Below are 27,737 nucleotides of genomic sequence, written 5' to 3'. Positions count from 1 at the left end.
TTTCTGATGCTTGTAGTGCTTATAAAAATTTCAGCACTTAAAGTGTGTGTTGCATCCTGATGTTGAAGTATCTGCCTCAGCGGGATAGTTGACGAGTTCATGGCAGTTAGGCCCGGTTAGTGGGAGTTGAAATTCCAAGACAGAGCAACAACAACAAGAACAACAAAGCGGCGCGTAGCATTTAAATTTTTCGTTTGATAGCCTCAGGACACATGCCGTCTTTTTTATTTTAACAGCTCATTTGTGTGGCAAGTTGCTGGGGCATGCAACAATGCCTGCCACTTGAGCAGTCGCATTGCAGCTTTGAGTTATTCGATATGCTGCTTCACACTAAGCAACAAAACCATATTAAATAATAAATTATTATGCCTTTTTTTTTTGTTTTTAAGCGCCAACATTTGAGCGCTGAGCAAATTGCTACAAAAGTCACATTTTTTGTTATTTTATTTTTTAAAGCGTTTAATGTTTTCCACACTTTGGCTGTTTTATTGTTGATCATTATAGATTCATTGATTAGATTTTACGATGCGCCGTTTGGCTTTTGTTCTGCGTCTCTGTGTCTATAAAAATTAAAATATTTCTCTTATTGTTTAGACAAAAACTTGACGGCGCTGATCGCGTTGAAATGCATAAATTGTGTCAAACGAACTATGAATTTGATTATGAATAAATTGCATTGTTAGTTTTGATAATCAGAGTAAATACACTGAAAAGAAAATTGCAATAAATAAAATGAATTCTATTAGCAACGATAGCGGATTTTCTTAATCCAAGTATGAAATACTTGACTTTTTTCAATGCTGCATATTCTTAAGTTCAATTCCAATTTTGTATATTTTATTTTTGTATATAATTTGTATATGGTTTTAAAATAAATTGAATATTTGCTGCTAATTTTATATTATAGAAGAAATTTATTTTAATTAAACTTAAACCTCAAATGAAATATTTTATACTTGTTTTTTACTGTGTATTTGCTATAAACAAAGCAAGCACAACAACAATTTGCTTGAGCTTGCGCATATTTATTTTTAATAGATTTTTTTTACGTATTAGTAATTTTGTCAGTTAGTTCAACAAAATGCTGCGTTGGTTCTTTGCAAATGAGCGCGAGGAGTGCGTGCCGCCTCCAAGCGATGCGGATCTCAGCCAGCAGACCGATGAGAAGGAGGAAACGGAGCCTGGTATGAAACGCATCTATGCGGATTGGCCATTCTGTGTGCGCGTCAAGAAGCCGCTGCAGGGCAATGAGTTTGTTGCCATCTCGGGTAATTGCGACGAGCTGGGCAACTGGGAGCCCAGTCGTGTGGTGCTGCTGCAGCGCAGCACTTGCGAGTGTCTGGGGCATTGTGCATGCCGCAAGTTTGAGGCTACCATAAGCATACCACGTCATCAGGATGTGGAGTATCGCTACTGCGTAGTGGCACACGATCCTCTAATGCAGGAGACCATTATACGCTATTGGGAGGTGCATCTGAAGCCGCGTGTAATACGCACCTGTCAGAATATGTTGATGAAATGCGAGCGCTTTGGCTATCAGCAGCCGCCGAATGCGGAGTACAAAGTGGACAGAGGCTGGGCCACCAGCGAGACCTACATACACTTTAAGATCTTCAATGCGCCGTTTGCGTGGCAGCAGCAGCGCCCACGTTTGCTCTACGTGCATTTGCAGCCCATGTGGCAATCGGAGCCCGTGGATTGTTCCGAGAAGTTGGTGGAGACGCTGCGGTTTACAGCATATCCGCCCATACTGAAGAAGCAGTCCATGCTGAATGTGCAGAGCATGCAGCTGGCTTATGCGGAGGTTGCCAATCTGCGCTACAGCAGCAAGCTGCATTTTCAAACGCAGTACGGCGTGCGTTGTGGTCCAGCTGATCTGCAGTTATTCCACTGCTCCATAAGTCGCCCGGAGTGCACTTTATATCGCCTGGATCTGTACACTTATGCGCAAAAGGCTGCCGCTGATGAGCCGCCCTATCCCTTTGGCTACGGCTTTATACAGCCCGAGCAGCTGCAGCGCAGCGAGGGCTACGTCAAGGTCGCCATTACCTGCGCCTCCACGCATCGTCCGCTCATCGAAATGTGCCTCAAGTATTTGATTATCAAACCATTTGCAGCCTACAAATGCAGCTTGAATCACAGCTATGAACGCCACTGGCGCAGTTCTCATCTGGCACTGGATATAGCGCATCGTGGTGCAGGCATGAGCTATATGCTCGGCACGGATCTGCATCGGGAGAATACGCTGTTTAGCTTTAGGCAAGCTGCGCTGCACTTTGCTGACTTTATAGAGTTCGATGTGCAGCTTACAAAGGACGCCCAAGTGGTTGTCTATCATGACTATGTGCTCAAGTTCTCTGGCGGCACGCCAGCTGCTCTGGCCAAGTATCAGCCCCAACATGATGTTTTAGTATTTCCTCACGAGCAATTCAATCGCCTTAAGCTGCTCGCCTTGGGCGGCAATAGGCGTGGCCCACACATTGTTGTGCCCATTGATGCGATCAACTATGAGGATCTCAGACTGGCGCATGCTCTACGCTTTACCAGCAGCGCAGGCTGCGCGCCCAACTGCGATGACTTTCTGGCCTCCCAAATGCCGTTTCCCTTACTGCTCGATCTCTTCGACATGGAAAAGTCGCTGCTGCACGAAAAGCTCGGCTTCAATATTGAGCTCAAGTGGCCGCAGCAGGACAGCAATCATCGCTGGCAGGAGGACAGCTTCAAGCCGCGCTTCGATCGCAATCTATATGTCGACACTGTGCTGGAGATTGTCTTTTTGCATGCCGGCCGGCGTCGCATTATCTTCTCCAGCTTCGATGCAGACATTTGCATTATGATACGCCTCAAACAGAATATTTATCCTGTGCTGCTGCTCACGCGCAATCCGGAGCGTTCGTCGCAGTTTCTGGATCCACGCGTCAACAGCTTGGAGCATGCTGCCAATGTTGGTCACATATTCGAATTCCTTGGGCTTTGTCTCAACACCAGCTCTATACTGCTGGAGCCCATTATCATGGGCGTGCTCTATGATTTGCGGCTGCAAACTGTTACCTGGGGCAGCGCCAACACTGATGGCCATGTGCGTGATAAGCTCAAGCGCTATGGCGTCATGGGTGTTTGCTATGATCGCATCGATCAGCTGGATCAGCGTGGCGAGGAGCTCGAAGGCACCATTTGTCTAATTGATTCGCCAGCGACGCGTAAATATTTTCGCAAGCTGGAAGCCGAGGAGCGACAGCAGAAATGTGTGACCATTGGTTAGTCTTAAATGTGTGCAGTGATGTCAAAATTTTTACTGTGTGTGTTTTTAAAATTCTAAAAATCGTACCGCTAACGATTTGTGTTTAACATTTTAGCATTTTATTCCTAAACGTAAATAAAGCAATGATTTTGATAAGCTAACATAAAGATATATTTTAAAAAATATACGTAACACCAAAAGTCAAAAGGAATACAGCTCAGTTGTATGTCTGTCTGTTCGTCCGTCTGTATGAGCAACAAGAACTCAGCAGCTATAAAAGCTAGAGCTATCAAATTTGGTATATAGCTGCTCCTATACTGCCCCCAGATCCACTGATATTTTATTTCCTCACTTCTCGCCTGATTTATACATTTATTCATATATCTATAGCATTACAGGTCTTTCTTTGCTGAACAACCTGCCGTACAATTTATATTTTACGCCCAAAAAAGTTCCCACCCACACTCCCAGAACAATTGATAGCTGGGGGGTAACATATCAATTTTCCACACTTACCACACATGACATTAATTTTATGCCTGTATGTGATTAATAAGCGACAACCACCCTTAGCCCTTGCAACCCCCAGAGCGAAATGCACATTTGATTCCCATTGGGATTGCACAGTCGACAAATTTCAATGATTGGCAGAACAAGTGCCAATTTTATATATCGAGCTAATCAAGCAAACCACAGCGATAAAATTGTTTGGCTATATTTATTTGCGTTTTCCACATTTTCTCATCGTTAGCGGCAAAAGGTTCACAAGCTCACAACTTTTGCCAAATTTTCAGAAAACAAATTAATTTGCACTCAAAAAAGTTTCCAAAAAAAAAAAAACAAAAAAAGTTTAACCCCAGCGCAGCAAGCTCATCAATTAATATATACCCAAAGTTTTACGTATTTTTTGGAAAGCAGCTTGTCAGAAAATTAAGCATAATTACATTTTAATCATCTTTATTGCTCTTTTACAAGTTTACTGTTATATAGCAAGCACTTTGGGGGTGGGGTGCGGTGCTGCTGCTGCTTTTTTAGCCACAACAATTAGGGGTTGGCTTTATGCGGTTTTTATTTTGTTGTCTTTTTTGGGCTTTTTATGAGCCAAGCAGACGACCGCAGACATTTTTGAAAAACGGTAGCAACCACAAAATTTCATAAAGTTGAAATTCTCTCGCTTTTGTTTCCTCCCCAATGCGCTTCATCAATTGCTAATGAGTATAAGCACTTGAGCTTACAGAGAGAGAGAGAGAAAGAGAAACAGCTGTTGTCATTTACTTTTAGCTCATTTACTTAACTGAACTGAACTGAACTTTGTTGAACCTTGAGTGGCCAATTTTGTGGCAACATTTCACTTAATTTGGTTGGAAAATCAATTTGGCAGAAGTTTAACAAATTGGCGCAACATATCATTTAGTTTATTAATAAATTATATTACAGACAGCTAGCTACACATGTCTTGCCACATCAGTTGGCTAACTGTCTGCCGCATGCAACAAAACAAAATCAATTAAAATGACAACAAAAGTGTGCAACATAAATACAGTTTGCTGATGTGGGAGTCCAATCCTTGTGGTAACTCTGGCAAATCTAATGAAGATTTACTTTAGGCCATAACAGAGCGATAGAGCGAGAGCGAGCGAGCTGCTGGCGCTTAAGTGCCTAGCAGGCAGGCTTGTGGCCATTTATTTGGAATTTTACATTTTACAAAAAGCGAAACAACAACAGGCAATTATAAGCGACAGCCACCAACAACACCCACAGCCACACCCACAGCTTCCGATTCTAACAGTGGCAATAGCTTTGGCGACAGTGCCAAAAAGGGCGTGGCATTGCAACACATAAAGTTCGATTTGCCTTGTTGTTGCTGCAGTTGGATTTATGTGCGCTATATGCGGTTATAAATTCCAAATACATGCAATGGTTGCTCTCGCCAAATTGCAGCAGTAGCAGCAGCAGCAGCAGCAGCAGCAACAACAACTGCAATCGGGCTAAGCTTTTCCTTTTAGCCATTTGCTTCTTCAAATATTTTTCAATTAGAAACCCCAACGCATTGCTATATGTGATTCTTCTAAATTGCTTCACTGCGCAATTATTTCAATTTCGTTTGAGTTTGCTAAAGAAAAAAAACTTTGGCTGCAGCAGCAGCAGCTCGTATTTGCCGTTATTCGTGCTAACTTGGCTCATAAATCAGTTTGTTGCCTTTTTAATCCATTTTAATTGCTGTTCGTTGGTCAGACTATAAATGTCGCCTGTGCCCAGGCAACAAGCAATTGTTGTTGCTGCTATTGTTGCTGTTACTGCTGTTGTTGTTGTCGAGGCGATTAAGCGGCATATCGTCCATTAAACGCACACACACACACACATACACACATATCGTTAGGACTAGCTTTATGTAAGCCTTAACGACCATTATAAACGTTGTATGCAGTCTGCAATAGCTCTAAGAAAGATAAATGTTTACTTGCTATTCCAAAAAAATCAAAAAAATCGCATGCGTCTGTTAGCTTTTTTCAATTCAAATTCAATTTTTCAATTACCCTATAATCGATAACTGCTAAGTGGGGGTCAGCCTAATAAATACCAAATCTGCTAATTAGTGTTGGATGACACTTGAGTTTGAGTCGGCGTCAAAGTTCTAAGCAGCGCGCGAACGGGATCCTGTAAAATTTTTTCGCGCATTAAATTGTGTTTATTTCTTGTATATTTAAGCTTAAAAGTGTGTGCAGTGTGTTTAATAAGTTAAATATAAGCTAATGCATATGCTCGTATTATTGTGCAAGTGAAATTGCGCATAAAATTGGTCAATTTAATATTTGCTTAACAAGTGCGCAGCGCACTTGCCGCCATTTTTTTTTCTAAGCTGCCAGCGGAGCACCCACACACAAAAGTCGTATTTTCTTATTCTTTCTTTATGTGTTTGCATTGTTGTATAAAGTGTTTCATAAAATAAGTGTCAAGTTGTGCAATTGTGTTCTTATTGTGTTTAAATAAGTAATTTTCAATATTTAGTAATATGCGCAGTTACAAAGTGTAAATCGTTGAGAGCGAGAGAGCGCGCGCTCTCTTAAGTGCGGTGCGTCTGACCTAATGCAATTTTTTTCTGTGCTAACAATTGCCGTATTTTAATGTAAATTAGCAACCAAAGTGCGGAAATGTGTTAATTTAATAAGTTATGTTTATTATTTGCAAAAGTGAAAATCGTTGTCTATTGCTTGCTGCAATTTAATGTAAAGCAAATGGCTGCTTTCTTTGCTTAAATCTAATGCGCAATAGCTTTTTTTTTTGTTTTTTATTTTTTTTATTTTGCGTTTTGTTTAAGTGTAAAAGTGTATGTGTTGTGTTTAATTAAATTAAAAGCGCGTAAATAAAGTTTTTTGTGTAATCAATAAAGTGAAAATTAATTACAAATGGCTGCCAGCAGATTTTCATCATGTAAGTGTGCTCTTAAATCTTTTCTCTTAACCACCACCCTCAACCGTTACTTTATGCTTGTGCGCTCTTCTACATAACTGCACCTACACTTGCTCTTGTTGTTGTTGTTGTTGCTGGCCGTCACCAATTTAACACTTGTCATTTTGGCTGCTCGCTTTGTGCTTTATTCATCTTTTTCTTTGTGCGCGCATATTTTTCTTTCGTGCGTATGCATATGTGTGTGTGTGTGAGAGTTGACAACGATGCGCAAACGTATCATTTACGTTATAAGCCCCCGTTGGTTTTGATTCTCTTGTTCTTGCTCTTTTGCTCTCGCTCTTGCTAAGCTACGAATTTATGACATTTTGATTTGCGTGAAATTTGCTTTTGGCACGCATGCGTCGACTGCGACTGCGACAGCGACTGCGCTTGCAGTTAAGTAAATGCTGCACATTGTGTCACGTGCTGACGTCGACTGCGACTGCGGCTGCAGCTTCGGCTGCTGTCGTCGTCGTTATCCTTTTCGTTCTGTGTCACATTAAATGTGCTTAAAGCGCTAAACAAACGCAAGCAAGTCACAAGGCTGTTGCTGCTGTCTGCAAGCTGTCCGTGTGGGTGTGTCAAGGGGTGGGGGCAGGGGGGGTGCCCACCTATGCGTGTGTTGTGCACATTTAGCGTCATCGTTGGCGGTGCCCTGGCTTGCTGGCCTGGCTGGCTGGCTTGCCAATTAAAGCGAGTCCAGAGCTCAAGCTCAAGCTCTTGAGGCAGACAAAGACACACAGTCGCCAGTGGCCCGCGCGGGGGTTGGAGTGGGGGGTTTAGTGTTGTTTGCAACACAATTTTTGACATTTTTATGAGCATGCAGCGCATATATCAAGTTGGTCGACATCGAGAGCCTCGGTTTGTCTTTTGTTTTGTTTACTTCTTTTTGGCTTTTTTCTTTATAAATGTTTTTTTTTCATAAAATGGCATTCCGCACATAAAATGCGGCGGCGCCCACGTAGGCCAAACCCGTTGATGCCCAGAGGCGCCTCCAGTTTCGCGCCTGCGCATCGCACTCCGGTACCAATGTGCAGCAGCCATCCAGCCAGCCAGGCCCTCCAATGGGCTATGGCGTCGTCTGCCTGCCAAGGGGACATATATCGTGCGAATATTATTTATATGTACATATGTGAGAGTTCCATAGCCACAGTGCATATGAAAATTAAAATATGAAGTATACGTTGCTAATACCCTGGACATTAAATTCAAAAAAAAAAAAAAAATAAATGCATAATATATATTAAATATATTTGCTAATATTCTTAGATGTATTTCTAAAGCTACGCAATTCAATTACAACAATTTGAAATAATTCTAAATAGCTTATTAGATATTTGTAAAGTAAATTTTGAATTTTCTAATGGGTATTTATTAAGCTTATAAACTTTTGTATATAATTTATCTACGACTGCAAGCTGACTTATTGACCAAGTGGCCAAAACATGACCTGCTAGATGGCACCGTAACCAATACACACACACACACACATACACATACAGAGAGCTAACCAGGCAACACAAATTGAACTGTAGGTGGTGACCGCTGCTGGGCGCTCTTGTCATCTCCCGTTGTTATTTAACTCATAAATTTGCATTGCAATGATTTTAACGTTGTTTTCGCATTTTCCTTACATACACATGTATTTTTTTTTTTAATGTTTTTTGTGTTGTATGCTTTGATTTGTTTGAACACCCAGTACCACCAAAAAAAAAGTGGAAAGAATGAAAACAATTTATATAGTATATGAAGCTGCTGTACTGAATTATAGTTTGGTGCTGCGATTTATGAGCGCGAATTGTTGCTTTTGTTGCTGTTGGAGCAGATGAGTTGGTTTGACTTTGGCAATTTATTCATATTGGGGTTTGGGGTTTATGGTTATGTCAAAATATGTGTGATATGCAAAATAATGAGTTTGTTGTGGTTACAAAGTAAATTTGTTTATTTGTATTAAAAGTTAAAAGTTCAACCTGCAAATATTTTAAAGTTCAAGCGCCTATTTATTGTTAATTTTTAGCTATTTTTAAATTTATTTATATTTATAGCTAATTTATTTAAGCCCTAAGCTAAGTGTGATTTTTGTAAAGAAATTTATAAGCATTCAATTATATATATTTTGGTATTTTTTTGTTTGGCTGTCGCGACGAATTCAAAAGGGCAGAGTCTGGCTAAAAAGCGTTGGAAAATTTACGAATTTCTTTATATAAATTAGTTGAAAGGTGCCTACATGTCTGGCCATAAAAACAAAAGCCATCAGCATTGACCCAGTGGCCGTCGTCTCAGTCTCCAGTCTACAGTCGCCTGTTGTTGGCTCCCCAGACATATTGAAAATTAAAGCAAGCGCACGTTTCGCCCAAAGGCAGACACACACACACGCATACATACACAGATATGAGAGCGGTGCTCATAACTCCAAACGAAAAACACTTTACAGATCATTGATCATCATCAAGAGGTAGAACAGGCTGCTGCAGAGTGACAAGGAGCAAGAGAAAGAGAGCGAGAGCGAGAACGAGAGCGCAAGAGTTTGCATTGTGATTATGATTCATAAGCGATATTTTTTGTTTTGGGTAGCGCTACGAAAATTACCGGAATTACTCGCTGCTCGTCTCGCTCGTCGCCTGCGTTTTGTTTTTATATTTTGGGGCTGCTCTTGATACCTTTTTGGCTTAAAGCGAGCTGGCCTGGCCAACGCCTAAATGAATTTGCGCTACTTCATACTTAAAGCTGCTACCAAGCAAGCGAGAGAGATACAGATACTTTTTGGTTGCACAGCTACAGATACAGATACTCCCTTCAAGCTCTCGTCAACAGTTGCAGCTTCGTCGTCAGTTGTGCCTTGATTGAAGTTCAGACGAGCTGCGTTGAGGGCTCAACGCAATTATATAAACAACAACAAAAAAAAAAAGGAAAAGAGAACCTTATACATAATTATAGAGCGGCAAACATATTTCGAAGTTAACACTTTCGTAGCTTGCTTGAAATTTTTGGCTGCAGGCAAATTTTATTGACGCATCGCATTTTAATGAGAGCGAGTGAGAGAGCAGAGATCATCAGCGGCATAAGAAATTGTGCAGCAGTAATTTTTTAATAAAATTTTTGATTTTTTTTTCATTGTTGTTGATTGGTATCTTTGCATGTTTGTCACGCAAGCTGTAAGAAATATTGGGTTTATGCTGTATTAATTTTTTATTGTATCCTTGCTCAACATTGTATGCTGGGAATTTAAAAATTAATTTAGGCTCAAAAACAAGATTTAAACTTTTTATTCATGTCAACGCAGCTTGACTAATTTAGCTTTCAGTTTGCTAAGCAATTCATCTAAGGCCAACAGCTACTAATTTGCTGTCTATCTTGTACTTGGTCTAAGTCTAGGCTTGGCTCTGGCTCTAGGCCTGGCTAACTTAATAGCAATTGCTACACGCATTCCAGCAACCATTTACGCAATCATTAAGCACGTTACTAATTTGTGTGCCTCAATGTGATAACTCAGACGTCGACGCAGCAGTGGCATGTTGCACGTGTGGCTTGAATGTCGGCAGCATAAAGCTCTTGAATTATGGCCAATTATCAGTGGCAGAAAGTAGGTGTGATGATCGTCTCTCTCGCTTTTAACAATAAAATACCACAAATAATTGAAATGTAATTTCGACGAGCAAACTACTTGAGGCGCCTCTCCAGCGATCGACAGACAGCAGCAGTTAATCAAAATTCCACTAACTTGCCATAACAAATGCCTTTTGCTTGTGAAGCATTTATCAATCTCTTGATTATTGATAGAATGTTGAAGAAAATTGTGTGTGAAATTGCATTGGAAATTAAGTATTGTATTTAAAACGATTCGTTATGCATCTTTTTCTATTATAAAGAGTCTTCCAACACTAGGCAAAATTATAGCTGTCAGCTAATAAAGTGTTGATGGCAAATAATCGATTAGTTCTTAACTTAATTGTGCGGATTAGTAAAGGTTAACTGGATTTGTTAAAATATTAGTAGAAAGCATAAATCGATCGCCTTTAAACTTCGATAAATTAAGTAGTTTAGTTTCGTTTACTAAATTATAATCGATAAACATTTTTTGCCTTTGATATGCTAATCCATTAAAATTATTGAGTCTCGCCAAAGTTTTGTTGTTCCCGTTGAATCTTTTGTTGTTTCAAGTTTTTCGCTCTAGTTGATGATTTGAAATATTTGACATTCATGATATGCACATTGAACACAGCTCTAGTTTATATATTTTTTTCTTTTCTACACACAAATCACTTTATTATGCATTGCCATAAACTTTAATTGACTCAACAAACTTGGAGTTGGAACAACTTTTGTTACAACAATTTTGAGATATTAAACTTTTAATGTGCTTTACATTAATTGAGCAAGTTTGCAGCAATTTATAATTGAAGGCGACATTAGCTGTCACGATTGAAGCAAAATGGATTAATATGCAATAGGAACAAGTATTGCAAAAAAATAAAAAGAAATATAAATAATTTATGCATATAGAAAACCATAACTTTGCCACTTTATGAGCAATTAATTTATGCGTTGACAATTCTAATGACTCTTGATATACATAGCATATAGCTATGGATATAGCAGTATGCATTTAATCAGCTTTTGTTGTTGTTTAATAGGGCAGCGTGTGTTGTTTATTTTTGGTTGCGAACAAAGCGTTAATCAACCAGAAAATAAACATATTATATTAATAATCATAAAATGTATTGAAATGAGCGTTAACTAGCTGTTTTTGATTAAAGCTTGGTCTTTTTTTTTTTGGTATAAGCGTAATACAATATTGTGTTAAAAATTATTGTTTTTTTTTTATAATAAACTGGTTTATTACTTATCCAAGCTGAGCTTTGAAAGTTGAGCTAGTTTTTGTTATAAAAAAATGCAATTAATTAAATTAAAAATTACAACGAAAAGCTCAATTCGATACGAAGTAAACCAAGCGCTTTATTTTGTTTTAAATATGCATTAATATATAAGCGGATTAATTTCAATTAAGCATAAAAAATACGCTTTAGTGTTTTTTTAAGCAAAACGAAACTATTAACTGATTGTTAGGTGTCGAACTTTTAACTGGTTTCCCAGAAGACAACACATTAATAGAGCTTGGAAGCCATTTGAACAACATTGTAGCGTAGCTTGCGATTCATTTTATAGTTTTTAAAATCAATTTCTGCGAATGCCACTTTGTGTTTTAAATCAAGCGAAGCGCCGCTAAAGTTTTGACATGTGTGCAACTTTGTCGCAGGCAAAACGAAAACGATATTTATATATGCAAACAAAAAGAGTGTAAAAATAAAAGTATCTGAAGTTATTTCAACATAAATGTGCGGCGGCAAAGCTTTAGCTTTGCTTTCATTTCGGTTCATGCAACAATTTGCAGCATCCAGCCAGCTCTCATCTTCATCGCTCAGCAGCGGCAGCGGCAACTGCGCGTTATTATGATCTTTTAATAGCCGGCAATTTTCTCACCTCGCAAAGTGTGAATATTATGGTGTAATTGCATCAACGCATCAACTCCTACCAATTTTTTGTTGCTCAGCAAAAAGCGAAGGGCAACAGCAGCAGCAATTGCCAAATCGTTGCAACCACAACGCCTTGTGGCAACAACAACGCTCCTCATCATAACTTCTGTTGCAAGCTCTCCGTGTTGTGTTGCCTTCTTCGTTGCCAATTGGGGCGTTGATTGTGGCGCAACTCCTTCTTTATTCTGATTTCGTTATCTTCTTTTGTTCATTGTACATTGCCGACAGGTTCAAGTTACCGCTACCATATAAAAGAACAGCCCCCCCCAGTCCCCTCACTCTTTGCTACATGTCTGTGCATTTATGAAATTATTGCCAATAGTGCGTAATTATTTTCTGTGCTCTTAATTTTCGCAATATTTCGACACAAAAGGATGAGGCGAACATTTTTGCTGTGCCGCTTTTATTTATTAACAATTCTGCACTTTGGCAGTGTTGTGAAATTTATGCTTCCTTACTAAATTTATCAAATGTTGCATTTTAATTTGTAGCTAATTGTTTATAGCGCGCTCTCTTTCACTCCTCGCTCACTTTTCTCAGTGTCTCATGCTTAGTCTCTAACTCGCTGTTAACGTCTATATCTGTGTTCAAGTTATTATAATTTTCTACCGCTCTAATTTGCTTACAAGCCTTTTGCCTGCCACACGTTACAAGCTGCTTGCAACATGGGCGCACATTCAACACGCATTGGGTTCACACCCAAAACAACATTTTGCCTTGCACACAAATTGTCGCTGCCAAAGCAGAAGAAGAAGAAGCAGGAGAAGCGCAAAATCAGCGTCAGAGTCTGCTACACTTCTCCTGGCTTGGCTTGGCTTGGCCTGTGTTGATACCAATTTGATGGCATAATTTTAACATGCCCCGTGGCCATTTAAATTTGTATGCTACAGTTGTTGTTGTTGCTGCCGCCGCTTGTCGAAGTCTCGAGAAGTGGCAAATTTAATGCCAAAGCGGCAACGCATCCTGGATTTCAATTTTATGCCCAAAAGGTACGTCAACAACGTCGCTCTGACTTTAGCGCATAATTGTTGTTGGCTACAGCAGCAGACAGCAGTCAGCAGCAGCAGCAGCAGCTTCTGGTTGCATGCAACACAGAGCGTAACGCTTTCTGCTGCTGTTGTTGTTGTTTAATTATGATTGCCTAGCCTACGCTTGATGACCCCCCCAAGGTGTTAAAAATTGTAATATGCAAAACTAAAAACTTGCCTAGCATAAAAATAATTTATTTTGTACGCCACGGAGAGTGTTGCAACATCTAAGCGGCCGCACAGCTGTGTGTGCCCCGTGTGGCAAGCTGCAGCAGTAGCTGACACAATTGTCATTTTTGGCGTTGCCGCCGCCTCTTGCGGCAGTCGCTGCTGCTGCTGCTGAAAATATTCAACAAAGATTTATAGCCAAAGCATTGGCGGCTACTGGTTTTTGTTTTATATTTTCACTCGGCATTTTATTTGTTGCACGTTGCACGTTCTGTGAGTTTCGCTGCTGCCTTTGCCTTAGTTATGTTGTCTATTATTGCCTGTCAATATAAATGTCAAAACCTGCGCCTTTTAATAGCCGCCAGCTATATTTAATGCAAAAATTTAATTAAAAAATATTTGCGCATATTTTTTTTTTGGCTGCCATTTTAATTTGTGCTGCAGTTAGTTTCAATTAGCTTGCAACATGTTGTACATACATGTGTTTGTGCCACACACACAATCAACGCACATTGTGCGGCACTAAAAGTTGTTGGTAATTTGTAAAAGTGCGCGTCGAAAAGTTGTTTTTGGTGTTATGCCCCCCCCCCGAACAGAGCAAATAGAGTGAGAGCACAAAAAGAAGATGTTGTGTGTTATATTGTGCCGCCATTTTGTTTGGCTTAACGGCATAGCTAAAGCTAAAATAAAATGTTCGCAAACCAGCGGGTGTAGCAATAAAGGAATCAATAGAATACAAAATGATAGGAAAGAATATTTCTATTTTTTATATAAAGCTTAACTTGTGTGCATTTTTAATATTTTATTTTTTGTATAGCTGAATTTTTATAAATTATTTATTTTAATCTATAAACGCCGTTTATAAATTTTTTCTCTATATTTTATGTTTCTATAAATCTTGCCTTGATTTTAATATTTTATATTTTCTAAAGCTGAATTGTCATTTCATTTCATAAAAATATTAAGCTCAATTATTAATTCAAATTTTTTTATTTATTTCAATATATTAATACCAATTATAAATTTCTTTTCCTTATTTATATGTGTATATGTATATCTTGCCTAGACTTGATTTTAATATTTTCTAAAGCTGAATTTATATAAATGTTTCATATAATTTTATAAAATATTAATGTCTATTATTAATTATAATTTTTTCTTTCTTTTCTTTGCAGTTTTTCTATGGTAAGTGCTCCAAATTTGTTTATTTAACAACATTATATGCTACCCTTATTTTTAAAATAATTTTTATGCGCCTATTGGGTCACCCTGCTGCTGCTGCTGTAAGCTCTCATCGTTTACAGTTGCCTTTTTGTGTGGGTGTGGAAAGGGTTTTTGATAAAGTTTTTACACATTATATGGGCAACAGCAATCGTAGCCCCCCCACACTGTAAAGAGCTCTATAAAATCGCCACAGCCGCTTATACAGTGGGTGCAAAAAAGTTAAAAGCAGACTTAATGGCGCCACTTGCGCGCTTAAAATTTATTTTATGATGCGCATGCTAAGCCACAGTTGAATTTTAAAATATACACACACACACACACGTATAAAGATTGAGAGACATTCGTCCTTAAGGCTTATCCTTTAGGGAACGCGTCGTTGGGCGTCGAGCAACAAACTCTTTCGTACAACTTTCTTTTGCCCCAAACATTTTTTTGTTTTTATTTTTTACACAGACATGCGTCGTTTGTTGGCTGCTTGAGTTTGAAGTTTGAGAGAGTGTGGGTGAGTTTTTTTTTGGGGTTGCTTAGAGTGTGGAAAATTGCATGTTAGCATGTGCCTTGGCTGTCAAGAACGCTGCGGGGCTTAACGAAAGGATTTATGTATCAACGCTTTAAAATTTGGCGCAGATAACGCGCGTTTAATTGGCCCAGAGCGTGTGAGCCAACTTTGGCTTGAGTTTTTACTTTCCATTTTTAAGGGTTCTATTTTAGTCAATGCTTTTTTAAGTGTGTGTGTGTCCTGCTTATCTTAACGTGTTTTTTTTAAGCAAGCAATAAGCTTAACCATCTATTTCCTATTAGCCAACTTTTGTTTAAATAATATTACAAATTATTGCTACATAACGGTCTGTAATCAAATTGAGCTGCAATAGCTGTCAGCTTTTGCTTTCGTACACATACAAAAGCTGCTTGCTTTGTAACAAACTTTAATGCAGTTCAACTGCCTTTTGTTAGTCAAATAAATTTCGCACTTAAGCCATTCAGCCTCAGACATTAAACTATATTTCTATTGCTGATGCGTAGTTCTCAACACAAATAAAGTTTCATAGCTGTAAGCTGCTTATTATTATGATTTTGTTCAACAACAAATCATGCGATTTGTTTATTGTTAGCCAAAAGCTACAAGATATTCCCATCAGCTACTGCTTGATAAAGTGAAAGGTCTTTGATGACCTTGATGCTAATTTCAGTGCCAACTTAACACATAATACAGAGCGACTCACAGACACACACACACACACACGCATGCACAAAAAGGTTCTTAAATATATAAAAATTAGTCTTTCCACATAATCAAGTCATAATATTGTGATAACTATTATTAAAGCTTCGACCCAAAAGAGATTGGTAACGGCTTTAAGCAGCTTAAACTGAAATATTTTTAAGCAGCTTACGCACAATTGTCATAAAAATTTATAACAAAATTTTAAAAAACTTTTTTGGTTTTTTGCGCAAGCATTATCATGTGTTAATTTGTTTAAACAAATAGTTAGGCAGCCGTAGACATGAAAACACACTTTGGACTCACATCAAAGCCAAATAAATGCGTTTTTAATTAAACTAAAAGCTAAAAGCATAAATAAATAAATTTTTTGATTTTTTGTTTCGCTTTTTTCTTTTGGGCGGCACTAAAAATGTCAAAATATTATGCGCGGCTCGCTCTTGTATAAGAAAAGAAAAGAAAGAGGCCTTGTCATGCTGTCAAGCATTGTTGATTGTTGCCCCAAAACCTTCGCTGAGGCATGCAGCGCGCATCTAACGCCTCACTAAACAACTCGAGCTTATGTACGTAAACCTAATGAACGGATTAACTAGCAATGGCTACAAGTGTGTGTGTGTGTGTCTCTCTGTGTGTGTGACTTTTTGATCTCTGTTGCAGGCTGTCGTGTGTGTGGCAAGGTGATAAACTTTGATATTTTAATGATATGTTCAACAAAACGTTTGTTGCACATAAAAATTTTCTTTGAGCTGCGAAGACAGAGAGAACAAGTGCAAGAGCGAGACGCAACTGTAACTGCTTTTTTGTTAAATGTTAAATCGGCTTTGGTTTAATAGCATTTTTGGTATTTTTCGTGCGTTATTAAAACTCAGTTTACAGGTGTCCCCATAATTTATGAGCTGTAAAAAACTCAATTTTTATTTGTAGACTGCACAGACATTTTGAGCTATGTTTTGCTATAATTGCTGCTCAAAGCCATAGTTAATTATAATAAATTAAAAGAAATAATATTAAACCTATTTTTGTATAATTTTTTGTTTCTAAAGTTGTTGTTAATTATAATAAATTAATATTATTAAATAGAAAAGCTCTAATTGCAGCTTTAAAAAATTCTATAAAATTCTGCTCATCAAAATGCAGACAATTAATAAAAAATAAAAGAATAATAACAATAAAAATTAAATTTAATTTAAATTAATAGAAATAAAAGAAATAATAATATTAAATTTATTTTTGTTTAATTTTTTTTTAAGTTGTTAAATTAAAATAAATATTAAATATAATTAGAAAATTCCATAAAATTCTGCTCATCAAAATGCAGACAATTAATAAAGAATAATAACAATAAAAATTAAATTTAGAAAAGCATAATTTGAGCTTTTCTCCAAATATTCTACTCATCAAAATCAACTTCAAGTCATTGGACTAACGGCCAAAAGACAACGCCTCTTGGCCCAAGCTGCATCACATTTTGTTAACCGTTTTTTCTTTCACTCTCTGCTGCTGCTGCTGCTGCTTCTTCTTCTGAATATGTTTTCATGTTTTCGTGTAACACGAAGCCTACAGTAGGTTGTTGCTTAGTCTTTCTCTCTACGATTTTTTATGGCAATATAAACGCGACGATTAAAACGTTAAAATGCAACATTTAAAATCATGTTTGGTTTAATTTTCAAATCGAATTAATGCAAAGCCAGAGCATGTTGGGCAATCAACTTGTGAAGGCAGCAAAAGTTAGTGAAGCAAAGTTGGTCATTTCATTCAACGGCTAATAAAATGCTTGAGTTATTTCACATTCATGTTGAGCAGTGAGAAAGAGAGCGAAGGAGAGAGGGAGGGGCAGGGGCAGGGGCAGCGTCACATCATTAAAATCAACGTTTACAGCAAATACTTTTAAACTGTAGATAAAAATCGGCAAAGTGTAACAACAAAAGTGCAAAAGAGTGAAAGAGAGAGAGAGAGATAGCGAAAGGGGGGTGTGGTGGCAGCAACTTCCTGAAGCATTGAGAGCTCATTTACAATTCCAATTATGCACAACATTTTCTAATTACATGATCATCAACACCGCTGCGCGCGCTCGCTCTCGCTCTCACTCTCTAGCGCTGTCTCTCTCTTGCACACACACACCCACTCGATGATCGGCATACATCAACGTAGACGTCGTCGCGCTGATTTCATTTGACTACCAGACTACAAATGTGTGGCATGCAACATGCGCGGCGCTGGCGTGGGCTGCCCGCTTGGTCATCAACATCATTATCATCATGCTTGTAGTCGTCGTCGTCGTCGTCGTCGTTGTCTTTATTATTTTTGCACGCCATAATTAACGTTTGGCTTTAATTTGCAGCTAATTGTGTTTGCCATTTCAGCTGTTGTTGGTCTGGTCTGGTCAGTGTACACTGTGCAACGTGTGCAAGCATTTTAATTGCAGCACCAACAACAATTTCGTTTGCAATTGCATAAAGTAATTTTTATGCATTTTTCGTTGTATTTTTATTTTCAATTTTAAATAAAATAAAAACTTGCTCGCTCTTGTTTTTTTTTTTCAACAGCTGCTAAATTAGTTCAACACTTCAGTTGACGGCATGTTCCATTGGCATGACATTCAACTGACAGTTGGTAATCTCTGGCATGTTGGCAATTTCTGACAGACCAACTGACAGACAGCTAGAGCGAGCGAGACAGAGATAGCGAGACAGACAGCGAGACAGCTTTCGATGCTACTGTTGCACTAAGCGAAAAAATTATATAAGAAAATTGATTTGCACTATTTTAATTCATTTTAATAAAGCGCAGAAAATTTTTTAAATTTAGTAAATATTTATTTCAGCTAAGCTAAGTTTAATTAATAATGCTAAACGAAAATTAGTGAAAGAAAATTAATTTGCAATATTTTAATTCATTTTAATAAAGCGCAGAAAATTGTTGAAATTTAGTAAATATTTATTTTAGCTAAGCTAAGTTTAATTTTATGCAATTTATGCTAAAAGAAAATTAGTGCAAGAAAATTAATTTAACTCATTCTTATTTAAGCGCAGAAAAATTTTAAAAATTAGTAAAGGTTTGTTTTAGCTAAGCTTAGCTTAATTTTATTCAATTTGTGCATTGGCATTGCAAATATATTCGGATTAATTTAATAAAGTTTTATTTAAGCTGAGAAAAATTTTAAAAATTAGTAAGAGGTTTTTTGATTACAATTGTATTTGATTACTTCAATTGAAATTTTTATTTTAAGCACAGAAAAATATAAAAAATTAGTTAGGTTAAAAATATAAATTTTTATAAACTAAGTATAAACGTTATTCAATTAATAAGTAGAAGTTGCTCTAAATTAATTGAATTAATGAATTAATTTTTATTTAAGCGGAGAGCAGAGTAAAAAATCAGTTAGGCTTCATTTATTTATAAACAAAGGCTCATTCGTTATGCACCAATTTCTCTAAGTGCATTGGTATTAATAAATTTTTATTTTAAGCGCTGCAAAATATTAAAAATATATAAAAATATTAAGTTTTATAAACCAAGGATAGTTCGTTATACAATTCATAAGCAGAAGTTGCTCTAAATTAATGGAATTTATTAATTAATTAGTATAAGGCTCTATTTATTTATAAACAAAGGCTCATTCGTAATGCACAAATTTCTCCAAGTGCATGCGCTTAAATTAATTTGTATTTAAACGCAGCAAAGATTAAGAAATTACTAAGCGCCTTAAATTATAGCTAGGCTGCTTATTCGTTATACAATTGCTATGCATAAATTTCTCTCAGTGCATTGGCATTACATTGTCTTGCAGTTTGACTCGAACGCGTGCAACGCTTTTGCCTTTTGCTGTTGCAAATGAAATTGTTGCATTTAAGCATGTGAGGCAAGGCCTAGGAAGCAACGCATGCGTTTTCTTCGTCTTCTTCTTCTTGCTTAACAGTTGGCATAGCTAAGGGGCGCAAATGTTTAACGTTGATGTTTTTATTATGATTAACGCCAATGGGGTGTGGCCTAGGCCTAGGGATTAGTGCGCCAATTATTGCCTTCACTTGTATTTTTTTCTTTTTTATATTTTTATGCGCTTGTTATTATTTGTGTAAAGTTATTTTTTGTGCTTTGGCGTGGGTGCTGGGCTGGAATGTTGCGTCTGCTGATGAGCTTTTGTGTAGTTTCTTCTTCTTATTTTAAGCATTTTTTTTTGGGAGACGCCGTGACGTCGTCGTCGAGTCGACAACGAAGCAACGAAAGCCACCTGCTGCGTTTGCATACAACAGGCGAACAGTAATCAGTTAAATGGCCAGAGCGCTCTCTTGCCGGCTTACGACGGCTTTTGGGTCGCCTGAGCTGGAGTCGAAGTCGGAGTCCGAGACTGAGTCTGAGTCTGACATTTGCCCACAATGAACACGCCATAAAGCAAAAGTCAAACAAAAAATTAATAAAAAAGAAACTGGCGGTCGAACTAGCGACATGCAGCGTAGGCACGACTAGCTGATACACTTTGTTTACAAAAGAGGGGTTTTAAAACTTTAGTTATGTTGCTTAAAAAATGTAGAAAACTTCATTTTAAATACTGATTTTATAAATAATTTAATAACTAATTTTTAACAATTATTTTCTGACGTTAAACAAATAAAATAAGCTGTCAATAAGTTATTCGTACTCATTAGGTTAGCAATTTATTTAATAATTTCCTTTAATAAAATAGAACAATTTAAATCTATTTGAATTGCGTTACTTAAATTCTAGAAATTATATTATATATTTTGTTCTATATTAATTGAATTCTTAAACTTAAAAGTTGTATTTTTTCTGCATTAATAATTTATGCAACAAGCGCATGCTCAGCTTCAAAATACTTTTTCAAACCAAGTGTATAAAAAGTTGAGCTTATAAAATGCAAGGGGCAGACGTTGTGGCAGATCCCAAAAGGGGTCATCGGGACTTGTCGAACGATCGATCAAAATATAAACGAGGGTATATGCAAAATGCCAGATCAGAGCCAAGAGCAGACTTTAGACCAGACTCGCAACTTCTACCTGCTGCTGCCGCTGCTGCATGCCCCAAAAGTATTTGGGTGCTGTTCCTTTTCTTTTTTTTTTGGGAGCATTAAAAGCGCATATAAAACTGTCAAATTGCTTTGTGTAGAGCATAAAAAAAAATAAGCAGAAAATATACGAAAAATTATGAGGCATCATTAGCGTGCAGCTTGTTGCAGTTTGTTAAAGTGAAATTGAAAACAGGATCCAAAACCACTTGCGATCTTCCAAAACTGGATTCGCACTCCTAACGCATGTGTTGACAGCTTATAAATGTTGAGCTATAAATTTTGTGCTTGCCAAAAGCAGCAGCCAAGAGCTTAAGTCCTTAGGCGGACACTCCTTTGTGAGTTTGGCGTTGCCAGAGTTGGCAAAAGTATTTGGAATTCAATTTAAAAGTATCTGCTATAAAATCAACTAAATGTAATGTTAAGAAATGTCACAAAAGCAATTTGTTGAGTCTGTTGGCGTTGCAGACTACAACAAAAAATTATTTCATATATTAATTACATGGAAAAGAAATGTATTAAAAATTATAAGAAATTCAAGTAAAAAAATATATACTTATATATATACAGTTGCATTCTTATTAAATCAATAAATTCAAATTAATACTTTTTATATGGTTACTATAACTTCTTTTAGAAGAAAGAAATTTATAATTCCAATTTGCTGAGATTGCATTGATTGATTTAATAAATAATACATGAAATAAATGTATTAATAAGAATTAATTTGAAATTCAATACATATATATACATATGAAATGGAATTAAATCAAATAAATTCATATTTAATGTTTATATGGTTACTATAACTTCTTTTAGAAGAAAGAAATTTATAATTCCAATTTGCTGAGATTGCATTGATTGATTTAATAAATAATACATGAAATAAATGTATTAAAAATTATTTGAAATTCAATTGATATAAATATATACATATGAAATGGAATTAAATCAAATAAATTTAATATCAGTATATCAAATATGGCTACTATAATAAGCAGAGCGCTACGAAAACTTCAATTGCAATTTGCTGGGTGGTCCAACTGGGTGGAGCAACTTCACTGCTCCACTTGTCCCAACTCATCAAAGACTTGATGTCTCGCCCATTTGTTGTTGCCTTGCAGTGGATTTTGTTGCCTGTCAGATATGACAGCTATAATTGCAACGTCATAACGCTGCGTCATGTCTATGACAGTTTAATTGTAGCTAGGAAAGCGCGCAATTAAATGTCGAGCAGCAGCAGCAAAAAAAAAATATGAAAAAAATTATATACAGTGGAAAATGTAATTGAAAGAAAATTTGCATTGGCAGGCAATGTGAAAATTGTTGCTGCCGTTGCTGCTGCTGCTGCTGCTTTGCACCCAATTAAAATGTTTCACACGTTTGCATAATTAATACGCACACTTGTCGCCCAGTGCATACATATATATATATATGTATATATAGACGCAAGATATGCCTTCTGAGAAAACAACGTGCAGCAATTTTTGGTGAAATTGTTAATTATGTTTGCAAGTTTTGACAGCTATGCTGCTATATGTTGACGATATTGTATTTTAGGCTATAAGAAATGAAAATAAAAAATGTTGCAAGCTATAAATGTTACAAAAACAAAACTGTCATCTGTCAATTTGACAGTTTAACTAGGTAATTAGTATGTGTGTCTCGCTCTCTCGCTTGCTGTCAGTAAGCACTAAAAGAAAAGCGCACTTGAGGCTGCCACAACGTTTTTTTTTGAGATTTAGTTGCACTGCTCATTGCCTCATTGAAATGTCTCTCTTCCGCTTGTAATTCATCATTTGACATGGCGCGTTCTACTGTGCGGCGTTGCACTCCCCTTTAGCCCCCTACCCCCCGAATTGCTGATACTTCAGACTACTGCTTTAAGTGATATGCGTCTGATCCGCGTTCAACGCGAGCACTTCCTGGCTCTATATGCGCATACAGGGTGTCCACAGTGGGAGTTCAATTTGTTAACTCTTTATTATAATATATATAATATTCCTCATTTAAACTCATTTATGCTTTTAAACTCAAAAAAGATATGAAGCTCTGCTCTATTCTACCTTCAATATATCTTAGATGTTATAGCTATCGACATGTGTGAGGGTTTCCGTATAACTGAATGGGGTAATATTATTATTGTTAACTGTTCATTATAATATTCTTCATTTAAACTCATTTATACTTCTAACTCCAAACTCCTCTTCTCGCTTATGTATCTCAGCTCTATTCTTCCTTAGATATATCTTAGATATTGTAGCAATCGAGGGTTTCCGTATAACTGAAAGGGGTAATATCATTATTGTTAACTCTTCACTATAAAATTCTTCATTTAAACTCATTTATGCTTTTAAACTACAAGAGAGATCTTCTCGCTTATATAACTCAGCTCTATTCTTCATTAGATATATCTTAAATATTATTGCTATCGACAGGTGTGAGGGTTTGCGGCTAACTCTGTTAACTCTTCATTATAATATTCAAAACTAAAGCACATTTATTCTTTTAAATTCTTCTTGCTTATGTATCTCAGCTCTATTCTTTCCTAGTTTTGCATAAAGCTATAACTAACGTCTTGACTGTGTATTTCGGCAACAACTTTGCCTTTGTTATTCTTATTAAAGCACCCTGTACATGCGGCAGTGGCAAGTGAATATCATTTTGGTGCTACTGCTGCAATTACAGCGGCAGCTCTTTAAGTGCTTCACTGCCAACATCATTGCAGCGGATCGCATCGTCATCGTCATCGTCTTCGTCGTCTCCATTGCGCATTTTGTCATTCGGCTGGAACCAAACGGGCAAGTTTTGCAAATAAATCATTTGAACAGAGTCAGGAGTTGCGCCCAGCCCTAGCCGTTGAACTACTTTAGTATTTGCATTTGCAGTCTGCTGTTAAATTATGTTGTACTAGCTGCAGAAGTGACAGAAGCAGCAGCAAAGATTTAAAAAGATTTACACGCAGTAATGTTTGTGACCTTGGTATTGAAGTAATAACATTGAACTTTATGCTATAAACTACAATTAAGCATGGCTAGTTAACAGCTACTTAAGTTAAGTGCGCCTTGTTCAAGGACATTTAATCAACAGTTGCAAACGTTTATTAAAATCAACTATAATCAAAGCAGCAGCAACAAAATGTCAGCAAAAACAACAAAATCAAGCTAGTAAACTAGAGCAGGCTAACACACACACACACACACACACACACACATGCAAATAAAGAGACAGGCTTAGAGGCAAGCAGCGATCAAAACAACATCAGCAGCGATTTAAAATCGATTAACCTGTTTTTTCGCTCTCAGTGGCAACTCATAAGCCAAGTGGACGCCGTTTGTGTGGCAGCCGCCGAAAACTTGTATGTGTGTATGTGTGTGTGTGTGTGTGCAACAGGTTGATTTACGGCAAATTCTCACATGTCAGAGGCGCAACCAACAGCAGCAGCAGCAACAATCATTTTAAATGCGGCTGCAAGCAAAAGAAGAAGAAGAAGAATTATACACACTGATGTTGCCGCTGCTGCTGATGCCGACAGAACGTTCAACAACGTACACGCCCACCAGCAACATCAAAAAGGGCTAACAACAACAACAACAGCCAACAACTTAAACTGCGCTCAGTCTAAGGTGAGAAAATGTTTGATTAGAAATTCGTTTCTAAGCCGAGCACGAACATTTTTATATTTTTTTCGTTGCTTTGCGTGTCTGCGCGTTCATTTTTTAAGAACAAATTAAATTTTGTAACTTTTGATTGTCGCCGCCAGCGACTTTTGAACTAAAAACTAAACTTAAAACAAAAATATTAAAGAAATTAATTTCTTACTCAAAAAAAAATGCATAGAATTTTTATTAAGCATGTACAATTAATTGCAAACGCCATTTGTTGTAAACAATTATGTAAACAGCTGTTCTCATATATATCTAATCTATACGCAAAAAGTCACGTTGGCTTTAATGTCACGTTATGGCCAAGTTTATAACTAACTGAACTTTAGCTTTGGCTCAACTGAAACTGAAACTGAAACTGATTTCAGACTTGAGTGATTTTAACAAGCGGCCAAATCAGTGAAGCATGAACTGGCGGTTTACTTCGTTAATGAGACCATAGATAACAAACAAAGCAACAAAAGCAACAACAAACTGTCAACTTTGCCTAAAGTAGTTCAAGAGTCAACCCTTAAATTCAAAGGGGCGCGGCTGCCGCCTACTTTTTGTATGTGTTAACCCTCAACGCGGCGCAAAATGTGCGAAATATCACAACTTGCCACTCGCTGGCAACAACAACAACAACAACAAGCAACAACAACAACAACAACAACAACAATAGCAGTAAGTGTTACAGTTACGGCGGATTAACAACCCCTTTGACTGACTTTCTGGCGTACGCCGTGGCTCAGGCTCACAATTGTGCAATGCGCGGCAATTTATAAAATTGTTACGCTTAATAAATTAAGAATTTTCATTTTAAAGTATTGGCCATGAAATTGAGCTTAGGCTAAGGGGCGCGTTCGTTTTTAGCCAAAGGGCGGGGCGTTTACCATTGCAAATTTTGTACAATTTGTTTTGGCTACTTTAAAGCTTAAGGGCTTATGCTATTTAATTGCTCTGCAATTATTGTTTAAATTTTAGCAATTTGTATACAAAGCAAAACAAAGTTTATTTAAATTAAAATTTGTAATATTAAAAAATATTTATTAAAATTTGTGCGAATATAAAAAAATAAATTATTCTTTAATATTTTCAATTAATATACTAAATAATGTTCATAAAAAATTAAAAAAAAAAATTAAATTTGTAACAAAATTAAAATTATGAAAATTTAAGCAAAACTTATGCTTTATCAATAATTTAAATTATTATTCATATATTTTTACATGCTATAAATGTTTAGGAGTAACAAATAATTTTTCAACGTTCCTATTAAATATAAAATGTATGAAAATTTAAACAAATATTATTATTCTTGTTTACGCTTTTTAGTTGCTCTGCAATTATTGTTTACTTTTTGTAGCTTGTATTAAAATTAAAATAATATAAATTTTAACAAAAATTAAATTTAAAATATTTTTCATATTTCTAACATTCTATAAATGTTTATGAATACAAATTATTTAGCAACGTTTGTTTTAAAAATTAAAATGTATTAAAATTTGAACAATATTTTGAGTTAATATTCTTAATAATGTTTGCTGTTATTTTTACAAGTTGAGTTTGAAATCATTTCAATGCACTTATTGTTAATGCCATTGTTGCAAGCTAATAAACAGTTTGTCAATGTGTGTGTGTGTGTATGTGATTTGCATATAGCAAAGGTAAAACACTCGAGTTCGCTCAGCTAGAAATCAACGCGCCCTTAGCTACGCTTTTGCGTCCCCCCCCTACCCTGCGCTGCTCGCTTTCCCAGCGGACATGTTTAACGGCTTCATTTTACACATCATTTAATGCAAAACAAGTTAAAGCGACTGCTGTTACTTGATTTTTTGTCACTTAATTTAAATTTATACAGAGTCAAGAGATTTCGATTGATTTATGAGCTCTCGAGCGAATCTTTCACTTGTCCAAACTGTTTTACAGTTCAGTGCGTTGCAGAGAATGTGTTAACTAGAAAATAGAGAGAGCGAGATAGCTAGCGCTATAGAGCGAGCAAGTTGCAAACATATGGCAACAAAAATGAAATAAAATTTAAATTAATTACAAACACACAGATGTCAGCAAAATGTTTTGAATGTGTGTGCGAATTTCAATAATTTCATTTTAATGTGCGCAAAAAAGACAAAACCGTATATAAACTTATTGGCAACACGCAAATGGCTCATTAGGCAACTTGCAACTTGGTCTAAAGTTGCGCCGTAGCCGCTGCTAATATAAAATTCACGCTGGCAATTAATAAACTTTACAGCTCATTATTAAGCATTATAGACTTGTAACAACATGTGGCAACTTCTGGCTGCATATTAGTTGCAGCAATATTTCATTTTAACTCATCTTCGCGTCAATTAAAAATAAACATGTCTGCTATCACCTTTCGATCTCTTTTGTGAGTTGATGATGAGTAAATTGCATGTTGCATGTTGATAACGCTTCAGTTGTCAACTCGAGTCGAGTCGGGTCCGAACTGAAGCGCAAACTAAACAATGGACATGGCTTACTGCTGCTGCTGCTGCTTCTTCTTTAAATTTATTCACACATTTTGTCTTTTCGCCATTGTCCTTGTCAGTGTCATTAGCATGGCCAACAACAACGCTAGCAACATTAACTAACAACAAAGCTTTCAACACAAAGTTGCAAGTGCGAATGACTTAGAGATTGCAATTTCTATGGCATTATTAATGCATTAAATATAATTTATTTATTTTATTTATTTCATTTATTTTATTTATTTTATTTATTTTATTTATTTATTTATATTAATATTTTTTAATAATTTTTATTATTTTTATCTTTTTTTTTTATTAATTTTATTTTATTTAAGTATTATTAATATATTAAACATAATTTTAGTTTATACAAAATTTAAACTTTCGTATTAAATCAAAATTTATGCTCAAGCAATAAATATTTAATGCTGCCTATAATTATATTAGCTACTGTCAAAACTAGCTGCTGTCATATTAGAGCTTAACCCAACCAGCCAGAGAGCTGCTTGCCACAAGCCGCAATTGAGTTGATTTGCTAATTGCTGAATATGTCTCCAGATAATCAATGTTTAAAATTTTGACATGGACAGTGAGCCTCAAATTCGAAACAAGTACACAAAGCTTGCAAATTGACACGACAATTAGCAACACACACACACACACACACTAAGGACCTTTGGTCAGCTGCTCAGAGCCTTGACCAGAGTTCAG

At 36.6% G+C, this 27,737-nt stretch overlaps 1 protein-coding gene across 1 annotated transcript; it reads left to right on the top strand.

Annotated features, from left to right (window-relative positions):
- The first annotated feature begins 998 nt into the window (after positions 1-998).
- On the top strand, positions 999-3,396 carry LOC108597596 (glycerophosphocholine phosphodiesterase GPCPD1). Its single transcript, XM_017984221.2, has one exon. The coding sequence runs from the start codon at positions 1,082-1,084 to the stop codon at positions 3,260-3,262; it is 2,181 nt and encodes a 726-aa protein (XP_017839710.1). The 5' UTR covers positions 999-1,081; the 3' UTR covers positions 3,263-3,396.
- The last annotated feature ends 24,341 nt before the right edge of the window (positions 3,397-27,737 follow it).

The sequence above is a fragment of the Drosophila busckii genome, chromosome 2L (genome assembly GCF_011750605.1).
Source record: "Drosophila busckii strain San Diego stock center, stock number 13000-0081.31 chromosome 2L, ASM1175060v1, whole genome shotgun sequence".
In the NCBI taxonomy this organism is placed as follows: domain Eukaryota; kingdom Metazoa; phylum Arthropoda; class Insecta; order Diptera; family Drosophilidae; genus Drosophila; species Drosophila busckii.
The sequence above is the reverse complement of the archived record's forward strand: the minus strand, read 5'-3'. Positions and strand labels throughout refer to the sequence as shown.

What these genes read in the sequence shown, in the direction of transcription:
- LOC108597596 (XM_017984221.2), top strand. Translation starts at nt 1,082, where the DNA reads ATGCTGCGTTGGTTCTTTGCAAATGAGCGCGAGGAGTGCGTGCCGCCT.